Genomic DNA, 20,099 nt, shown 5'->3' with positions numbered 1-20,099 from the left:
TTGGTGATTGAGGTCTTAGCATGCTGCACAACTTGATTAAAAATATACTGACCAACATTAAACTTTGTACTTGTACCAATCATATAAATGAGCTTACCCAGACTTGTTGCAACATTAGAGGCGTACGTAGTGGGAACCCAATTTACAGAGGCAATACGATTCAGGATGGCATGCTTTTGAGTTAGCTTTACTGCAGGATGGTATGCTTTTAGTTAGTAGATGAACTTCCTAGTAACTATTTGAACCATATAATTTGTAGATGATCATATGATACAATTTAATTCTTGATATTTTTTTAGTTATTTATGTGTTTAATATGATTTTTATAAGTTGACAAATTTGTGAATTGATATGTGATTATCAACACTAACTTTTGGAACTAGAATTAAGATAATTGATCAATCAATAATGACTTTAGACATAATAAACTATCGAAATTTGATAGTCAGAATTAATGTAGGATAAAACTTTCAATTATTTCGGATTCGCGTGAGACATTAGGATGTTGTTGTCGCCAAATAGGGTTTTGAGCCAATACAATAGCCTTAACTATTTTATCAATTCATCATGATATTAGGAGTACATTGTAATATATGACTGCAATTATCAAATAGTGATACCTAATCAATCCTCTTTAATCTTTGAAATAAAACTGAATAATTGAGTTGCTTTTGGTTGAGCCAATGGGCTTGACAAATTTAAAAGGATTTAGAGGCCCAATATTGAAAACAGCAACAGAACAAGCCCACACGTGAAAAACCCTAGAATCGAAATTCAGAGTCATCTTCTTCGAACGCCTTTGTTTGGTTTAGCGATTTGCGAGCAGCGAATTTCTTGAATCCAAGCTCCAAACATGGCGAAAACCAATCGCACAGTGTTGCAATTCTCTTCATCTTCTTCGTCTTCTCAGAGCTTATCCGCTAAGGTTCACCCTCTTGTTGTCTTCAACATCTGCGACTGCTACGTTCGTCGCCCTGATCAAGCCGAACGCGTCATTGGTACGCTTCTCGGATCTGTTCTTCCTGATGGAACCGTTGATATCCGTAATTCATATGCTGTTCCTCACAGTGAGTCTCTCGATCAGGTCTTCACTCTCCTCCAATCTATACCAGTCGATTTATTTTTCCATTTCGTTTAGTCAATTTATTCTCTTTGTGCTTTAATTTGTAGGATTTTCTTTGAGTTGTTGCCAATGTTTTAAATATGATAATAATATAATCATATGCTTTTAAATATGATTATATAAGCTTTTATATTTTATCATTTTCATTACTATGATTTTGTTTCTGGTCACATTTGTAACACTGCAATGTGTGTACATATCACATGTATAGAATAATCATGGGAAATCTATGTTTGGGACTAGTTGATGTTGTTGTATTGCATAAAATAACAAGATATGAACCAACAATGAATTGGTCCAAGTGGTAAAGGACTTGGTCCCCTTAAGCATGTGGTCGGGGGTTCCATTCCTGGCTCATGCTGATGGAGAAAATTTGGTTAGGTTGTGTGCCCCATAGGTTCTCGACGGAGATTAGTCATTGCTAACGGCCATACCAATATCATAGTAACCCCCCTCCCCCCAAAAAAGAAACATTCATGCTATGACTTTTAGCCACAGGTAGTGTAGCTTAGGGGGGGTAGCCTTGGTGACCCCGTTTTTTGTAATTGATTTAATTTTTTTAGTTAGGTTGTGTATTTTTTTTTTTTATATTAAACTACTCTAATAATGTAAATTTAGCTACCCTAAATAAGTCTATTTGTGGAAAATTAGTAGAAATAGGAATGGCAAAAAATTATCACTTGATAGATAAATTCATTCATCTTGTTTTGACATTTCCTGTCTCTATAATAACTATACAGAAAACTTCGTCAAAAATGAAAATTGTCAAGACAAGATACATAAAAATATATTTAATTTTTTCTTGCCTCCTTGTAAAATTTTGGCTAGCTTCGTAACTGGGCCTTCTACATGTTAGTTGCCCCAATAAGGTGAATTTTTTTTCTTGACTTCAAATTTTTTAGCTCTCTTATATGCTTCTTATAAGCTCTGAACTTTTTTCTGTGTTTTCAAATAAATACTTATCTCATGTTCTGAAAAGCTAGAAGGTAATCTAACAAATTGTTTTGAGTTTCAAAATAAATACTTGTATCAGTCTTATAAATCCTAGAGTTTCCAGATGTAGTGAATATACTTTCTTGCAATGATGAAAGTGCTTCTTATATTCCGACACCTTGTATGAGATGAATCAGTAAATTCATTTTTGAGCACATAAAGCAACTCTTTGACTCTGAGTCCTATGATAAAAATAATAATATAAAAATAATATGAAAGAACTAGCTGTCTTGAATTTATCTCTAATTAGAGGTACTTTTTGAGGCAGTGTATTGTTCTCTTTGTGGATCAGATTAATCATTTTAAGAAGCAATTAGAATGCTGAACTATGTAGAAGTCTTAAAAAGGTGAAAATATTTTTGGTTAAAATTAGCTTTGACTTTTGATTGAAAAGGTGGAAATACATATATTGTTTACCTGTATAATCTACATTTTTAAGGTTTATAATTGAATTTTACTTTTGCCTCTAATGTTGATCATTCATGTTTTTGCCTTTTCATTGCTTTCCCCTGCAATCATGTCTATTTCTTCTCATCAGCAGCTGAACGAAATTATTATCGTTTTAACTCTCAAAAATAATTATTCTGATTTTTCACATTTTTTTTACCAGGTTGCGTTGGACATAGAGTACCATCATAATATGTTATTGTCCCACCAAAAAGTGAATCAAAAGGAAGTCATAGTTGGATGGTAAGTCCAGTTCTTTTGAAATTCCATAATTACCAATGTTATCAGTCAAGTGGTACATAACAGTATTCTCAGTGAAGTGTTGAAACAAAACTTAGAAATCTATATGACTGGAATGTAAATCAAAGTTTTTCTTTAAATATTTGTAATCTGGAGGTGTGGTTTGTTAAGTATTGTGTTTCTGTGAAATGTAATTCAAAGTTTTTCTCTGAATATTTGTTTTACAAGGAGTTGGTTTTGGTGCATCTTAGTATATTAAAACAAATGGTTTGTTTAGGGATCACCACTGGTTAATATTAATATGCAAATCAACTGGAGAGCTGTGTTGAGTTGATTCTTCTTTAGTGGTATATTTGGTGACCTTGGGACGATGACTTATCCCTTGTCTATATCTCCATTTCTTTGTGAGAAACTGGTATAAACTTTGTGGTTATATATACAGGTATTCAACTGGACATGGAGTAAACGGTGGAAGTGCATTGATCCATGAATTTTATTCTCGAGAAGTACCCAATCCCATACATTTGACTGTTGACACAGGATTCACAACTGGAGGAGGTACCATAAAAGCTCATGTGTCAAACAATTTAACTCTTGGAGATAGGCAAATTGCTGCACAGTTTCATGAAATTCCATTGGATCTTCGTATGGTTGAAGCTGAGCGAGTTGGATGTAAGCAACTAAGCACTGATTGGACTCTCTTTATAATCACCTTCTTTCTTTTATTTTTCATTTTTTCCTTCTTATAGAGTTGTTTGTCTGAGTTTTATGTTAAAGATCAGTTAATTGTTTCCGTTGTTAATGTCTGTGCCGGTCATTAAACATCATTTCATTTCCCAACCAAGCAATGATAATATCTTTTGTCAAAATATTATATTAAAATGGGACCAGAAGTTCTTTATTTTTAATGATTGAAGTTGATTTCTTTGTTTACTCTTTGAATGGCAGTTGATATCCTAAAGGCAACCACCGTTGACAAAATTCCCTCTGATTTAGAAGGCATGGAAGCATCAATGGAACATCTGCTAGCTTTGATTGATGACATCTCCAAATATGTTGACGATGTTGTGGTATGATGCGTTGCCTTCTTAATTATTTTATTGTCTGGGATTGTAGTAATTCATTTTTATCTCAGGAAGGGCGAGTCGCACCAGACAACAAAATTGGGAAGTTTATTTCAGATGCAGTAGGTTCTCTTCCCAAATTGCCGCCATCAGATTTTGATAAGCTTATCAATGACAGCTTGCAGGTAAGATTATATTATGTGTTTAGGTGTTTCTTATATTTTTACAAATTTAAATAATGGTCGAATCAAACAGATGCTTGTTTATTATTTTATTTGCTAATAATGATCACTTCTTCTCAGCTTACATATCATAGCTTTGTTTGGCTGACGAGTGTTTCTTTCATTTCAGGATAACTTGCTCATGCTATATTTATCTAGCATCACAAGAACTCAACTTAGCTTGGCCGAAAAACTGAACACAGCTGCTCAGATTTTGTAATTCTGACTGTCTTTGAGTGAAGGCAATTTTTCCCTGATAAAGGTTTCCTTGTCATATTTCCAGAAACTTGTAGTATCAGCATTTTATACTTGAGCTTTACTTCTTTTTTTTTTTTTGTTGTATTTTGTTGTATTTTGTGCATGTCAATGCATAGGTTGTTTTCTTCTATATCTCGTAAAAGGTTGCAGTGTAGCATTCACTTGTGTAATTTTTTGTTATATCTGAAAGAAAATGAGCAAATCCTTTCTTCTATTATTTTATTTGTGTTTGAATCGATCATAAAGAATTTACACTTGGATAAGGTTTGAAAAATCATGCATTTTTTCTCCTGTTAATATTTTTAGTGCTGAGAAAAGCATTAGCATTTTCAAATAATTATCTAATTATCATAATCTTTTTGACATGAGTTAAACAAACACTTTTGCAATAGTTTGACTCTATTTTACCTATTTCTCATTTGTTGTCTATTTATGAGATATACGACGGTAGATTAATAAGATCTATTTTTAGTAAGTAGATTCCACTAATCTTTCAATTGTGTCTACTTGTCTCATAAATAAACAAGAAATGGAAAATAATAGTAAGTGGATCAAAGCCATACCCTACAATGGCCAATAAACTATTTTATAGCTTACCAAACTATCGATTAATGTTGATTTTTTGAGGCATCACCCCGCCACACAAGAAGAGATCATCAAACTGTTGATTGTGTGCTATACCTTATTTGGGTATGCACTAAATAATCTCAACCGATCCAAAATGCCACACTACGTGTGATTAAAGGATATTATAATTTAAAAATAAATGATTAACAGATTCCACCGTACTAGCTAAACAATGCTCTGATTCTACCTTTAAAATGCCAAGCAAATGATCCTTTGAAGATAATTTGTGGTTGAACAACCTCAATACAAATAAATAAATCTTCAACAGTAACCCACTTGGGGTTGGTCGAGTGGTGTTGGCTTGGGCCCTTGGAGTATGCTCCTCTCAATGTCTCAGATTTGATTCCCACTGGTGTCAATCTTCAACGATACAATTGAATTCCAAATAATTGTTGGGAGCGGAGGTATGTACCACCACACCATCAACATCCACTTCATGTCTTCACGCAACAACTAATAAGCTTAATTAACTGAATAGTCACCATCCATAAACATAAACATAGTTTCAAGACTACTCACATCAACATTAACCTAGAAAAAAGTCAGCCAACATAAACCTACACTCCTCCACTAAATCATTGAAAATAGTCGTCTCCACCACATCGACTCTTCATCGCCCTCTCTACCCAACCGGTTCAACATAACAACAAAAGACTGTTTTTTGAGTTCATAAAAAAAACAACGCAGAACACCCCACCTCTCAACCAAGGATCACTATCTATGTTTTTTTTTTATATATATATATAATCTTTATACCTGAAATGGTTAAGTTCCAATTAATAAATCTGCCCATTGAAACAGTGAATTTGAATCAATATTGGTCAATGTCTCATAAATTTTATTCTTTTTGAAACAAGAACGAGTAAAATCTCGATGCATCTAATTAAAAAAGATAAAAAGGTTAACAAATTGCTTGTGTCACTTTCATGAACATTTAAACTGATTGGAGAATCCCTTGGTTAGCATTTTCAAACTTAAATTCACGCCCATTCACAATTATATGGTCTGGTCGGTAATATGAAAACATGGGACTATGGTCTATGTGAGTGAGGGCATGTTGTTTCCCTTTAAGGATTTATAGGACTACATACTCACCACTCACTTGGATTGTATTTGTCCATATCTTTAAAGGTGTTTACACTATTCAAATGCATAATTGCAACTTTTTGTTTTTCAGAATGTACATGTACATGTTCATTCATGCATGAGATGAGAGGTGCTTTATCTTCCAAAACTGTTTGGCATGTTGATGATTAAATTAGTGGAAAAATAAGTTTCATTGAAAATAAATTGTTATAGTATTAATTATGATTTAAGTAGCCCACAAATCTTAGCTCTAACTAACAATAAAATGCTGAAATTGTTAGGTTGGATACTGTGACCGGAATTCAAACCCCGAGTCATTCATTATGTGAGTTTCTAAGAAATGGCTACTGTAGTTTCGTCTATTTATCAAAAAAAAATTATGCTTTAAGTATTTATAAGTCTCAACATTTATACTCTATTTTTCCCCCTAATCTAACCTTGATCTATATATCAGTATATCTTCTAGATTGTTGCGTTAAAAATGATTATCGTTGAGTTCCACAATTGTAGCCGCAAAATAATGGCAACTTACCACAATTGCATTGTGATTTTCAATAACGTGTACAAACAGATTGTCAACATATAAGACGATTTCATTCATGCTCGTATCGATCTTCTCAACAAAAATTAAAACTTAAGAACCAAAATCTCAATTCACTTCAAATTTAAAGAAAAGCTTTATCTTTGAAGCAATAGCCTCTCAATTTACTTCAAATTTAAAGAAAAGCTTTATCTTTGGCACAATGATCACTAGTTTGTGAAAATTAAAAATTGTTTCATGCCACAAATGGCAATACACGTCATTAACCACAATGATCACTTGCAACGACTACACACACATCAGCAATTTAAAACCATGCTAAAGATTCGGATATAGGCAATACTGTTCGTGGTGCATACCAGCTCTTGACAGCTCAGGATACAGTTTCTTTGGATGCTGCGGCAGGTCTTATTTGACATTCTCAGGTTCCTTTGAAGGTTTCCATCTTTGTTTGGCGACTTTTGCGGGACAGGTTACCCACCAGAGCAAACCTGGTCTCTCGACGTATTTTATCCTCGGCGGCTCATTTTTGCGTGTCAGGTTGTGGAGAGGTGGAATCGGCTCAGCATTGGTTCCTTTCTTGCAGTACTTTTGGTGGTATTTGGTCTCTTATTAGCTCTTGAAATGGCTCTTCACCAGTGACAGCTCAGACCATTTCAGATCATTTTGTTCAGTTCACTACATCAGCGGGTGGTCTCCGAGCTCGGCGTTTCTTCATGCAACTCATATGGTTTGCTTGTGTGTGGGTTGTGTGGAATGAACGTTACCACAGATTGTTTAGCGGCTCAACAAATTCTATATATCAGATGTTGGACAAGATCAAGACTTTTTCCTATAGGTGGTTGAAAGCGACGTGTAACACTTTACCTTTAAACTGCCATAGTTGGTGGTCTAGTCATATGCTTTATTTGGATCTTGTATGATTTTTTTGTTTTTGTATTGTGACTATTGTAACATTATTTAGTCTCTTTTAGCACATCTTGTGCTAAAGAGATTCTTTTATATATTTATCTCATTTTGACTTGTTAAAAACCATGCTAACATCTACTTCATGAATGATATGCAATTGTGATTGCAGTGGTTCTATAAAAGAAAAAAATATGAATGTAACAAAAAAAAAATGAAGAAAATGAGTGACAAAGATAAGTATAAAAGACTCAGATCACACGTGGCCTGACCTGCTGTGGCAGAGATAAGTATAAAAGACCCGGATCACATGCCCCGACCGGGTTGCTAATTTGCTTCCACTAATTAAAAAGAATAAGTTAGTAAGTCTACTTCCACTTATTTTTATTTTTACAAAAAACACAATAATTTCTTTTTAAAAATATTTTATATAAAGTCTAATTATGTAATTTTGTTTTTAAACCAAAACTATTACTAACCGTTTTTTTATTTTTGTAGAATTATGTCCCGTTCTCATTTTATGATCACTGTTACCGTCGAACATGGTGTGGCTAAAGTTAAAGTCATTCAAAATTTTCTTTCACGTTTTAATTTCTTTTAAAGACATCTATACTTTTTTTCTGTGACATGTTTCTTATTTATAAATCCACTGAAGTCAGGATTGTTGATTGTGTTCTTAATCCTAGGGACATTTGGCTTATAGCCTTAATGGCATGATCCGTCAGTCCATGTTTCCAAGTGAGTGAGAATCGTGTTTAATTTAGGGTGTGTCTATAGTATGACTAGCTCTATTACGTATGGTTTGGATCACCCGATCCAATTTGCAAATGGGCCTTGGCGCAGTCCAGAACCGTTTAGAAAATTGCTTTTTTCCCCCCATTGTTTCCTCCAAGGCCCCCCAAAGTGACCATTTTGACCCTATAAATGCGTTTGGACTCTAGAATCCGAAATTTATTTGTTATGGTCCATACAATCCGAAATCAGTTTAAACAAGCAATTGGCTGGTTATGCCTGCCTTGTACGTGATGTTTTGCCCTGGAAAACCTGGGTTTGGACTGTACAATCCGAACATCCTTATTTTTAACAATTTTGGAGTATGGAAGCCGAAACTTGTTTGATATGGACCATACAATCCGAAACCAGTTTAAACAAGCCATTGGCTGGCTATGCCTGACTTGTACATCGTTGATGATTTGCCCAGGAAAACTTGATTTTGGACTGTACAATCCGAAATGCTTTGATTTTTAAAATTTTGCATCATTTCGGATTCTACCAACCGGAAACGCTCATATTCGGTGTGTAGGATCCGAATAGAGTCTATATAGCCTATATTTCAGAAGTTGCACTTTCATAACCACTTAGACACTCAATTGGGGGCTTTGGAGCTAGGGCGATTTTTTTGGCGTATCAGAGACTTGAAAGCAACGTTTATTCACTCAAAGAGGGGCGCAATACTCAATCGGAGTCATACAAGAGGTAATAAGCACTTTAAACCGTTAATTTTTTCAATTTTCATGGTTTTATGATCGCAGTCGCGTTTGGCTCATACAATCCGAACCCATTTCGGATCCCACATGCCAAACTGGACAACTTTTAAAAATTTTGAAATTTATTGTGATAGGTAGGGTTTGTGATGGCCGAACCTCCGTTTGAAATGAAACCGAACATCGATGAACCCGACATTGCACAACCTAATGTAGTTGAACCTGCAAATATTTTGGTTAACACTGCCAATTATTTTTTTTAAGTGTGAAAAGTATAAGGTCCGAGATGAGATGATCGAATGGTGCAAAAAAGAGGCTATAATGAAGCCAAATGAAGACGAACTCATTTTGCTTGAATTGTTTTTAAGTTTGAAGTTGTAATTTACGTTTTAGAGTTTGAAGTTGTGATTTATTTGATTATGTTTGAAGTTATCGTATGTAATGACAATGGTTATTTTTAGCTTTTAATTTAGTGCAAAAGAGCAAATTCTGAACATGCACAATGTTGGCCTGTAAAACTGTAAAAAATTTCTGCAGAAAACTTGATTTTGGACTGTACACTCCAAAGCTGTAATTTTAGTGACCATTTCGGTTCGCAGGATCCAAACCTGTGATTTTCGTGACCATTTCGGTTCGCAGGATCCAAACCTGTGATTTTCGTGACCATTTCGGTTCGCAGAATCCAAACATAATTGGTTTTGGATTGTAGACTCCAAACCAACGTATAAGCACAATTTTCGCCCCCCCCCCCCAAACGTGTTCCCATCTATAATTGACTTGTTTCGGATCCCACGAACCAAACATAATATATTTCGGATCCTAAGATCCATAGCTTCCTAAACCCCCCAAATTCAAGGTTATTTTGGGATTTTTGGGGGGTTTAAGAGGAACATGGGGGCGAAAAAAGCAATTTTCAACCGTTTATTATAAATTTACATTTAGGTTGAGGAAGTTTTGAAATGAATTAGATTTTCTCTTATGAGAAATGTGAGTGAACAATGTCTTTTATTTGAGTTATCATACATGATGTGTAGGTATATTATTGGATGCATGTGCAAAATAACTTTACACCGACGGTGCATATAAATTAAATTCTTAGAACTTAATTGACTCTTATCAATGACATCCCTATCATTGTGGCGAATCCTCACTAGCCTTTCCATGATTCTTGATTGTGGCACTTTCTTTGCCTTTTCAACATAATCCTCTTTCATTTGTTACTTTTACTCAAGAATTACTTGGTGAGATCTTCAATATATGAGGAAGCATCTTCACCCACGTCATTTTCCAAACATTGTCCCTAATTTCCATCAATTTAATTGATTACTCAATTTCAAGCAACATGTTGATTTCCGTTACAACGATCGAACTCATCGTTCTTTCAGTTTATCAGCGATCAAATTGACATCACTTTCCCTCAATATCCTCTCACGGTTGATTGACCTAATTATACTTTTTCTCTTGCTCTAATTTTACTTCTTCGGTTATGTTTTAGTTTGATTTTCTTGCTCTTTCGTATAGGTTCAAAAGGTAAATTGAAATTTATTTCCACATCTCATGATTTTGCTTTAATATGTATCATTTATAGTATAAATTGAAAATTGTTTTCATTTCTATGTATAATTTGTTTGCATTATTGCAATATCACTAGGTGAAAATTATATATAGCCTCGGTTTTGTGTTTTTGCTGTAAGATTTTTTTTCTTCAAGCATGACCATTTCTATCAAATTTCACTTTTTCTTTCCACCAATATCGAAGATTTTCAGATGCAACACTTATTGATTCAGTAATAATTCTGTAAATAAATCCATTAACATTACAAAGATCTACCAACTTTAGAATGTTCTTCAATATATTATTGTCTATAGTTTGACTCATTAGTTTTCTTCTTTCTTGTCATGTTTTTTGTGGATTGTTTTAATTAATATGATGATCCTTATGAATCTGCTTCAATTCCATGATGCCATTTCTTATGTTCCTTTCATACTCGTCATGGTTCAATTCTTCACGGTCTTTCTTTTTAACTTTTGTTTCTGGTGATTTATGTTTTGCACCTCCGCCACTTTCTTCAGTCTTTCTTTTTAAAGTGGTAAAAAATTCTATAATATAAAACTTCAATTTCCTATATATCTCACAAACTCAACTATCAAATGGAAAGTGGTGGGGGTGCAAAATGTAAATCACCAGAAAATAAAGTTAAAAAGAAAGACGATGAAGAAATGAGCGATGAGGAATATGAAAGGAACATAAGCAATGACATCATGAAATTGAAGCGGCTTCATAAGGATCATGGTATCAATAAAAACAATCCACCAAAAATAGGACAAGAAAAAAAGAAAAGTAACAAGTAAAACTATAGATAGTAGATCATGCTAAAGTTGGTACATCTTTGTAAAGTTAATGTATTTGTTTATGACATTATTCTTGAAAATGTGAAAATCAATAAGTGTTGCATATGAAAATCTTCAGTATTGCTTTGACCCTTTTCTATATGGATATGAGATTCCCTCCATCTTTTCTTCATTGTTATGGTTCATGTCACTGTGATGGTTCATTTGGTTATGCATCTTGGAGAGGTAGAAATGCTTGCTACACCTATGCATTATGATGGGGAATTAGCACAATAATAATAATAACGAGCAATACGCAGCGGAAATAAAATTCCCCAAACTTGTAAGAACCTTGAGGATCAACAACAAATAATATAGCAGACAATAAAGCAAAATAAAGACACCGGAATTTTAACGTGGAAAACCCTCGATGTGAGAGTAAAAAACCACGGGTCGTCCAGACCAAAGAAATAGCTCCACTATAATCAAATAAGGGTACAAAAGAGTCTCCAAGTGAGACACAAATAAGTGCTAACAACCAATTACACAACAAAGCACTAAAGCTTACAAAACAAGAACAAGAAGATGAAAATACTCAAAACACCTGCTGTATTGCGGACTGAATATCTCACGAACCAGACCTTGTTTCGACGATCCGAACGGTCAAAAGATAGCCTCTGGAGTTGCGAACCTGCCCTCCAAATTTGAGTGATATCCAACGGTTAACGAATCCGGAATCGAAGTTTTAGTGGGACTGGTTTGAGAAAAACGGGAATTGTTTTCTCTCTTCTTTTCTCTCTTTTTGAAGGTTGTTCTCTCACAAAATTTACTCACACCATAACCCTAGTATGACCACTCTCCACTTATATAAGTGAGACATAATGGGCTAATAAAATTGGACTTTTCTCCACATAGGAAGGGAGCCCAAAACCCAACAAATCTCCCCCTCACAACTATGTGGAGGAAATCGCCAAACCGGCGATATCACAACATGCTTCAAATTTTCCCCTTGGTAACGTCTTGGTCATCATATCTGAACCATTATCATCCGTATGAACCTTAACTAGTTCCAGCAACTTAGCATCCAAAACATCACGTATCCAGTGATACCTTACATCAATATGTTTGGACCTATTATGAAAAGTCGGATTCTTACCAAGATGAATAGCACTTTGGCTATCAACAAATAACACATATTTGTCTTGAACAAAACCAAGCTCCTGCAAGAATTTCTTCAACCATAGCAACTCTTTGCATGCTTCGGTAATGGCAATGAACTCTGCCTCTGTAGTAGACAATGCTACACACTTTTGCAATCTGGACTGCCAAGCTACAGCTCCCCCTGCAAACTTAATCATGTAGCCCGACGTAGACTTCCTAGAATCAATGTCGCCAGCCATATCTGAGTCAGAGTACCCTTCCAAAGTAGGCTTATCTCCCCCAAAGCAAAGTCTCATACAAGTAGTACCACGAAGATACCTTAAAACCCATTTTACAGCATTCCAATGCTCTCTACCTGGATTTGACAAAAATCTACTGACTGTACCAACAGCATGTGCTATATCTGGTCTTGTACACACCATTGCATACATCAAACTACCCACAGCAGACGCATAAGGAACACGTTTCATATCAAATGTTTCATCTTCATTTGAAGGACTTTGTTTCGAACTCAGCTTGAAATGAGTAGCAAGAGGAGTGCTTACCGCCTTAGAATTTTCCATCTGGAATCTCTGCAGCACTCTTTTGATATAGTGTTCTTGTGACATCCAAAGTTTCTTCTCCTTTTTGTCACGCGTGATTCTTATGCCAAGAATCTGTTTAGCTTCTCCCATGTCTTTCATGGCAAATGACTCGCCCAACTGCTTCTTTAACCTGTCAATGTTAGAAATATTTTTCCCTACAATAAGCATATCATCAACATATAACAACAGGATAATGAAGTCATCGTTAGAAAATTTTCTAACAAAGACGCAATGATCTGAAGTAGTCTTCTTGTATCCTTGTTCAGACATAACAGACTCAAACTTCTTGTACCACTGCCTTGGAGCTTGCTTCAACCCATATAGGCTCTTTCTCAATCTACACACATAGTCTTCTTTGCCTTTAACTTGAAAACCATCGGGTTGCTTCATGTAGATCTCTTCCTCCAAATCACCATGAAGGAAAGCCGTTTTCACATCCATTTGCTCAACCTCTAGATCAAGAGTAGCAGCCAAACCCAACACGGTTCTAATTGATGACATCTTCACAACAGGTGAGAAAATTTCATTAAAATCAACACCCTTTCTTTGACGAAAACCTTTCACTACCAATCTGGCTTTATACCTTGGAGACTCAGAGTTACTCTCATGTTTGACTCTATATATCCACCTATTTTCCAAAGCCCTTTTGCCTTTAGGCAACTTCACTAAATCATAAGTGTGATTATCATGCAAGGATTTCATCTCATCATTCATTGCATCCAACCACTTTTGATTTTCATCACTTTCCATGGCTTCTTGAAAATACTCAGGTTCACCCTCATCAGTCAAAGTCACATACTCGTCAGAATTATACCTTGTAGAAGGTTGTCTCTGTCTATTGGACCTCCTAAGTTGAACTTGAGATGATTCTGGAGCTTCACCAAGATTCCCATCCTGTGACATATCATTCTCCTCATCATTATCAGCTGGGATATATACCTCTTCTCCAAGTTGTTGATCATCAACATAATCATGTGGCTCACCATTTTGAACATCACCACCAATAGTATCCAGATTATGAACAGGCAACCGAACTGGATCAATATTAGACAAACTAACATCTTTCTCGGGTGTAGTTTTCTCCACCTTATCGATGTCTTCAATAGTTTGGTCTTCCATGAACACAACATCGCGGCTTCTGATAAGTTTATTCCCTATAGGATCATAAAACTTGTAACCAAACTCATCCTGCCCATAGCCGATGAAGATACATTGTTTTGACTTTGCATCCAACTTGGATCTTTCATCCTTTGGAACATGCACAAAAGCCTTACAACCAAAGACTCTCAAATGATCATATTTGACATTCTTACCAAACCAAATTTTGTCTGGAACTTCACTGTTCAAAACAACAGTAGGAGTGAGATTAATAACATGCACCGCCGTGTACAGTGCTTCACCCCAATAATGTTGAGGCAACTTAGCTTCAGAGAGCATACATCTAACTCTCTCAACAAGTGTTCGATTCATCCTCTCTGCTAAACCATTCAACTGAGGAGTTTTAGGAGGAGTCTTTTCATGTGCAATACCCTGCTGCTTACAATAGACATCAAAGGGACCACAATACTCACCACCATTATCAGAACGAACACATTTCAGCTTCTTACCTGATTGCCTCTCAACCAAAGCATGAAATTCTTTGAATTTCTCCAACACTTGGTCTTTTGTCTTTATAGCATATACCCATAGTTTCCTGGAACAGTCATCAATAAAAGTAACAAAATAAAGTGCACCACTAAAAGATTTTACCTTTAATGGACCACAAACATCAGAATGCACCAATTGAAGCAACTCTGACTTTCTTGAGGGAGGATGCTTCTTGAAGGATACTCTAGTCTGTTTACCAGTCATGCAATGAGAACACTTCTCCAAATCTGCATTCTTTAATCCTGGAAGCACATCCTTTTTGGCTAAAACATTCAGCCCCTTTTCACTAATATGACTAAGCCTTCGGTGCCACAAAGATGCTTTCAAGTCGATAACATTCACACTGTCTCTAGCAACCAAAGCTTTTGTCCAATACAGTTTAGAAGTTTTCTCCCCTCTAGCCACAACCAAGTTACCTTTACTGAGTTTCCACTTTCCAGAACCAAAGTGATTATCATAACCACAATCATCAAGCATATGCACAGAGATCAAATTAAAACGAACATCCGGAGCATGTTTGACATCTCTAAGCAACAATTGCATTCCCATGTTGGTTTGCAAGCAAATATCACCAACACCAATTACCTTAGCTACACCATCATTACCCATCTTCAACCCTCCAAAGTCACCGGAAGTATAAGATGTGAAGAACTCCTTCCTCGGTGTAACATGCAATGTAGCACCACTGTCAACAATCCACATGCTCTCATCTGATACAAGATTAATGGACTCATGATCACGGAGAATAACAAGATCATCATTGATAGCAGTAGTAACACGATCATCATCATGATCTTCACGATCTCTTTGTTTCTGCTTACCCTTCTTGCCTTTGTTATCTTTTCTCCACTGATAACAGTACTTTTGTATGTGCCCTGATTTATGACAATAATTACACTCCATATTCTTGTATCGCCCTTTGGACTTGCTTCTGCTATTCTCTCTACCACCCTTCGGTTCTTTCTTCTGACTTCTCCCCCTATTTTCAGTGACAAGTACCTCGGATTGAGATGAAGTACCTTGTGCCTTCCTTCTCATCTCCTCATTAAGAATACCACCCTTAGCCGTTTCCAAAGAAACAACACCTTTAGGAGCAGAACTTGTAATAGAAACCCGAAACGTCTCCCAAGACTCTGGTAAAGATAGCAATAGAAATAGTCCCAAAAGTTCATCTTCAAATTTAATACCCATTCCTGACATCTGATCAAGGAGCCCCTGAAATTCACTCAAGTGATCTGAAATAGAAGTCCCCTCCTTATACTTCAAACTTATGAAGCTATTCAACAAGAACAATTTATTATTCCCTGATTTAGAGGCATACAAGGACTCTAACTTCTCCCACAAAGTTTTTGCATGTATCTCATTAGCAATATGATTATAAATATTATCTTCAACATATTGCCGAATAAAACCACATACCTGTTGATGTTCAAACTCCCATTCTTCACCAGACTTCGAATTCGGCTTTGCGGAACTAAATATCGGTAAGTGCAATTTCTTCACAAATAACAAGTCTTTCATCTTGCCCTTCCACAAATGGTAATTAGACCCATTCAACAATACCATTTTCATATTTGTATTTGACTCCATCTTTCAAACAAGTAAAATTGCCCTTAACCAAGAGCTCTGGTACCACTCTGATGGGGAATTAGCACAATAATAATAATAACGAGCAATACGCAGCGGAAATAAAATTCCCCAAACTTGTAAGAACCTTGAGGATCAACAACAAATAATATGGCAGACAATAAAGCAAAATAAAGACACCGGAATTTTAACGTGGAAAACCCTCGATGTGAGAGTAAAAAACCACGGGTCGTCCAGACCAAAGAAATAGCTCCACTATAATCAAATAAGGGTACAAAAGAGTCTCCAAGTGAGGCACAAATAAGTGCTAACAACCAATTACACAACAAAGCACTAAAGCTTACAAAACAAGAACAAGAAGATGAAAATACCCAAAACACCTGCTGTATTGCGGACTGAATATCTCACGAACCAGACCTTGTTTCGACGATCCGAACGGTCAAAAGATAGCCTCTGGAGTTGCGAACCTGCCCTCCAAATTTGAGTGATATCCAACGGTTAACGAATCCGGAATCGAAGTTTTAGTGGGACTGGTTTGAGAAAAACGGGAATTGTTTTCTCTCTTCTTTTCTCTCTTTTTGAAGGTTGTTCTCTCACAAAATTTACTCACACCATAACCCTAGTATGACCACTCTCCACTTATATAAGTGAGACATAATGGGCTAATAAAATTGGACTTTTCTCCACATAGGAAGGGAGCCCAAAACCCAACACATTATAGATGGATGTATTCCGTTGAAAGGTATATCGTATTTTGTATTAATTTAGTTGATGATAAATTGTAATTATTTTATTTTATTCGACTCATAGCCCTTTATTTTCAGGAGCCTCGGGCATTTAAAATCATACGTTCGTAACAAGATTTCACCAAAAGGTTGTATGGCAAAATGATACATGGAAGAATATCTTAGATTTTGTTCAAGATAATTGGAGGATGGGGACATTGAAATTAAACAAGGTTTAATTCACCAAGACGCAGTGACGATGATAATGGGGTAGTGTGTTGGTGTAAGTCCTATAGGCCAATAAGTTTAATGTTAAATTTAACTTTTTGTATCATGACTTTTATTATTATTATTATTATTATTATTTAAAAATATGAGGCATTATTATTATGTTTAATATTTAAAATAATAAACCCTTGAATAGTAGACTATGCTAATGGTATATTAAGTATGACTTAAACGTGAGACTGCATTAGTATATATAGAACATTATTCTTAAAGCATAGAGACTATTATGTATGTAGATTGATGACCATATTTTATGGGTCGTGAATTTGAAGATATTAAGTATATACATATGTATAAATATTAAGCGTAATATTTATACTAGTTGATCACCATGAGAATACTACATAATATGTTATGAAAAAATGTCATAAGTTATTCTCATAGTGATAATGATGTATATCACCCTTAGAACTGAATCAACCATGATCCCTAGAACTGAAGGCAAGTGCCTTATTTCCATGCAAACATTGTATGTAACAGGATAACTATAAAGTTGGTTAATTAACAAGTACTTCACGAATCATGCTGAGAGACATGGATAAGATTTGCACCTCCTAAATAACGGGAGAAATATACATAGACATCTTGATGAAATATGACTGGAAAATGCACGGCCACTGGACTAAGTTAATTTGAGATATTGAGCTTAGTTGTAGATAATATATTCTGATATCATCAAACACAATATTTAACTATACCAGTATGAAATGGGATATGTACCTTGTGTTCAATATAGATATAAAGGGCAAAAAGATAATTGTACACACGATCGTTATCACGAAAGGTTTCGTCAGATCACATGTCATTCTCATCACTTTGGTAACAACAATGTGTTAGATGCTGATGGTTGTTATCATTTTAAATATATGATTTAATATTATTACCAACGTTTCAAGAACCTATAGAGTCACACACATAGCACATACATATGACATAATGAATAAGTAGGGATTTATTATTTAATTAGCAAAATTAGAGATATGTTGCACACCGTAAGGTACAATGCATTTTATAATGTGGGGTGCATGATATGGTGTGCGCCTAATGAGTCATGAGTCTATAAATAAGACTCATTAGGGTGCAAGTCTTTTCTAATCCTTGTTAGAAACAAAACCTAGCAATTATGGTGTGTGCCTTAACATTGTTAATCCAAGAGAATCATGTGCTTTATGTTTTAGAGAAGACAAGATATCAACCATTTATTTTTCATTTGTTCTTTTTCAAAGTCAAGTGTGGAGCAAAATTTACAAATGGTTGAATGTTGATTTTATACCTTTTTAGGAGAGTTGGAAACATTTTAACACGTTGTGCTCACTAGTGAAAGATAACAAGTATGCAAAGGGAAGGGACGTCATATAATTTGGTTAGCAACAACTTGGTGTTTGTGGAGTACGCATAACAACGTTATGGTTCGAGGCAACTTGGCTAATGTGCATTCCCTAGTGGATTAGATAATTTTTATCTCTTGGTCTTGGTTCATAGGTTGTATAGGAAATAACTCCTCTTATTTTTTTTCCGATTGGTATAATGCTCCGTTAGAATGTATTCAAAGCATATAGTGTGGCTTTTACGAATTGAAATGGTTGAGTACACCTAATGTACTCCTTATAATTCAACTTTTGCTTATAAAAAAAATACTAAAAAAATGTTATTGTTCAAATCTAATGCTAATATAAAAAAGTGATGCTTTAAAGTATTATTGAACGGTGTAATATTACTCAAATATTATATCGGTATAATTTGATCTTTATCCATAACAAATGACCGTATCAAATGATTCAAAATCCACCATTTTCCTTGCCGCTACCAGCCACCATTGCCTAATACGCCCAATAATCTAGCCGTTGCTATTTACTTTGTAAAAATGAAGTGAAAATGTAGCAATTCTTCTAGTATACAGTATTTTTTTATTTAACCTATAAATTACATGCGCATTCCTAATTCTCGCCCGTATCTCCTCAATCAATGTTTGCTTAGTAGTGATCTACAGTTGGGTATTTGTACAAAAATGTATTTTGCGTAATATTGACTATTATACTCTCAAATATTTGTACAAGCATTTTTTTTTTACTAATGAACAAGCATTTCTTGATTATGTGGATTTCTATGTTGAGTGAAAACCAAAGAAATCAAGAATTTACTATATATATTCTCCGGTGTTTTTTATAATAGACAATTGGGTCAACAAAAGTTTATGTATTTGATTTATAATATAAATTAAATATATTAATTTTTGTTGACTCGGTTATTTCTTATAAAAAAAACCGGGGATAGTATGAATCAATTAATTTTAAGGATAAGGGTAAGTTTTATTTAGATTTTGCATTTTTGTGTACACTTTTAAAGCGTCAATAATACTTTAAACTATTGGGATTTTTTTTTTTTTACAATAGAGCTGTGGAACAAACCGAGGATCTCTAGCATCCTATCCAAAAAAAGAAATTATAAGAAATTCTTAGTAAAATTAATGTCTATGTTATTTTTCGAGATCATACTCAAGATCTCTTTCTTAAAACCCATTCAATATCTTTTAGCTCACCAATCGAACTACCAAAGAAGTTGCTCACTACTTAATGTTAGCGCATCTTATCTTATAATAATGCAACTTAAAACACCATTCATAAAGATTGAGAGATTAGTTCATTTTGCTAGACTCAATATTTTGCATACAAATTTGTTCTGCATGCCCCATATTTTTATTGATGAAAGCATTGTAAAGATGAATCTGAGTTTACCAATCAGAGTTTATTAATTATTTAGAAAATGTTAAACCTTCTTAATTGTTG

The 20,099-nt window shown here is 34.8% G+C and overlaps 1 protein-coding gene and 1 non-coding gene across 2 annotated transcripts; both read left to right on the top strand.

Moving 5' to 3' along the window:
* The first annotated feature begins 604 nt into the window (after positions 1-604).
* LOC123899139 (eukaryotic translation initiation factor 3 subunit F-like) lies at positions 605-4,563 on the top strand. The gene is made up of 6 exons (XM_045950202.1): positions 605-1,084; positions 2,727-2,806; positions 3,246-3,475; positions 3,752-3,873; positions 3,939-4,052; positions 4,219-4,563. Exons 1-6 carry the CDS (start codon positions 854-856, stop codon positions 4,306-4,308), a joined length of 867 nt encoding a protein of 288 aa, XP_045806158.1. The 5' UTR covers positions 605-853; the 3' UTR covers positions 4,309-4,563.
* LOC123900206 lies at positions 2,201-2,291 on the top strand. The gene has a single exon (XR_006805859.1). It is a non-coding gene; the product is annotated as a small nucleolar RNA snoR1 (small nucleolar RNA).
* Positions 4,564-20,099: the final 15,536 nt, after the last annotated feature.

Source organism: Trifolium pratense, linkage group LG7 (assembly GCF_020283565.1).
Source record: "Trifolium pratense cultivar HEN17-A07 linkage group LG7, ARS_RC_1.1, whole genome shotgun sequence".
NCBI lineage: Eukaryota > Viridiplantae > Streptophyta > Magnoliopsida > Fabales > Fabaceae > Trifolium > Trifolium pratense.
The sequence above is the reverse complement of the archived record's forward strand: the minus strand, read 5'-3'. Positions and strand labels throughout refer to the sequence as shown.

Bases quoted from the DNA above. Each gene is read 5' to 3' on its own strand.
- LOC123899139 (XM_045950202.1), top strand. From the start codon at position 854: ATGGCGAAAACCAATCGCACAGTGTTGCAATTCTCTTCATCTTCTTCG. The intron at 2,807-3,245 runs GTAAGTCCAGTT...TTATATATACAG, and splicing joins AAGGAAGTCATAGTTGGATG to GTATTCAACTGGACATGGAG. The intron at 3,874-3,938 runs GTATGATGCGTT...TTTTTATCTCAG, and splicing joins AATATGTTGACGATGTTGTG to GAAGGGCGAGTCGCACCAGA.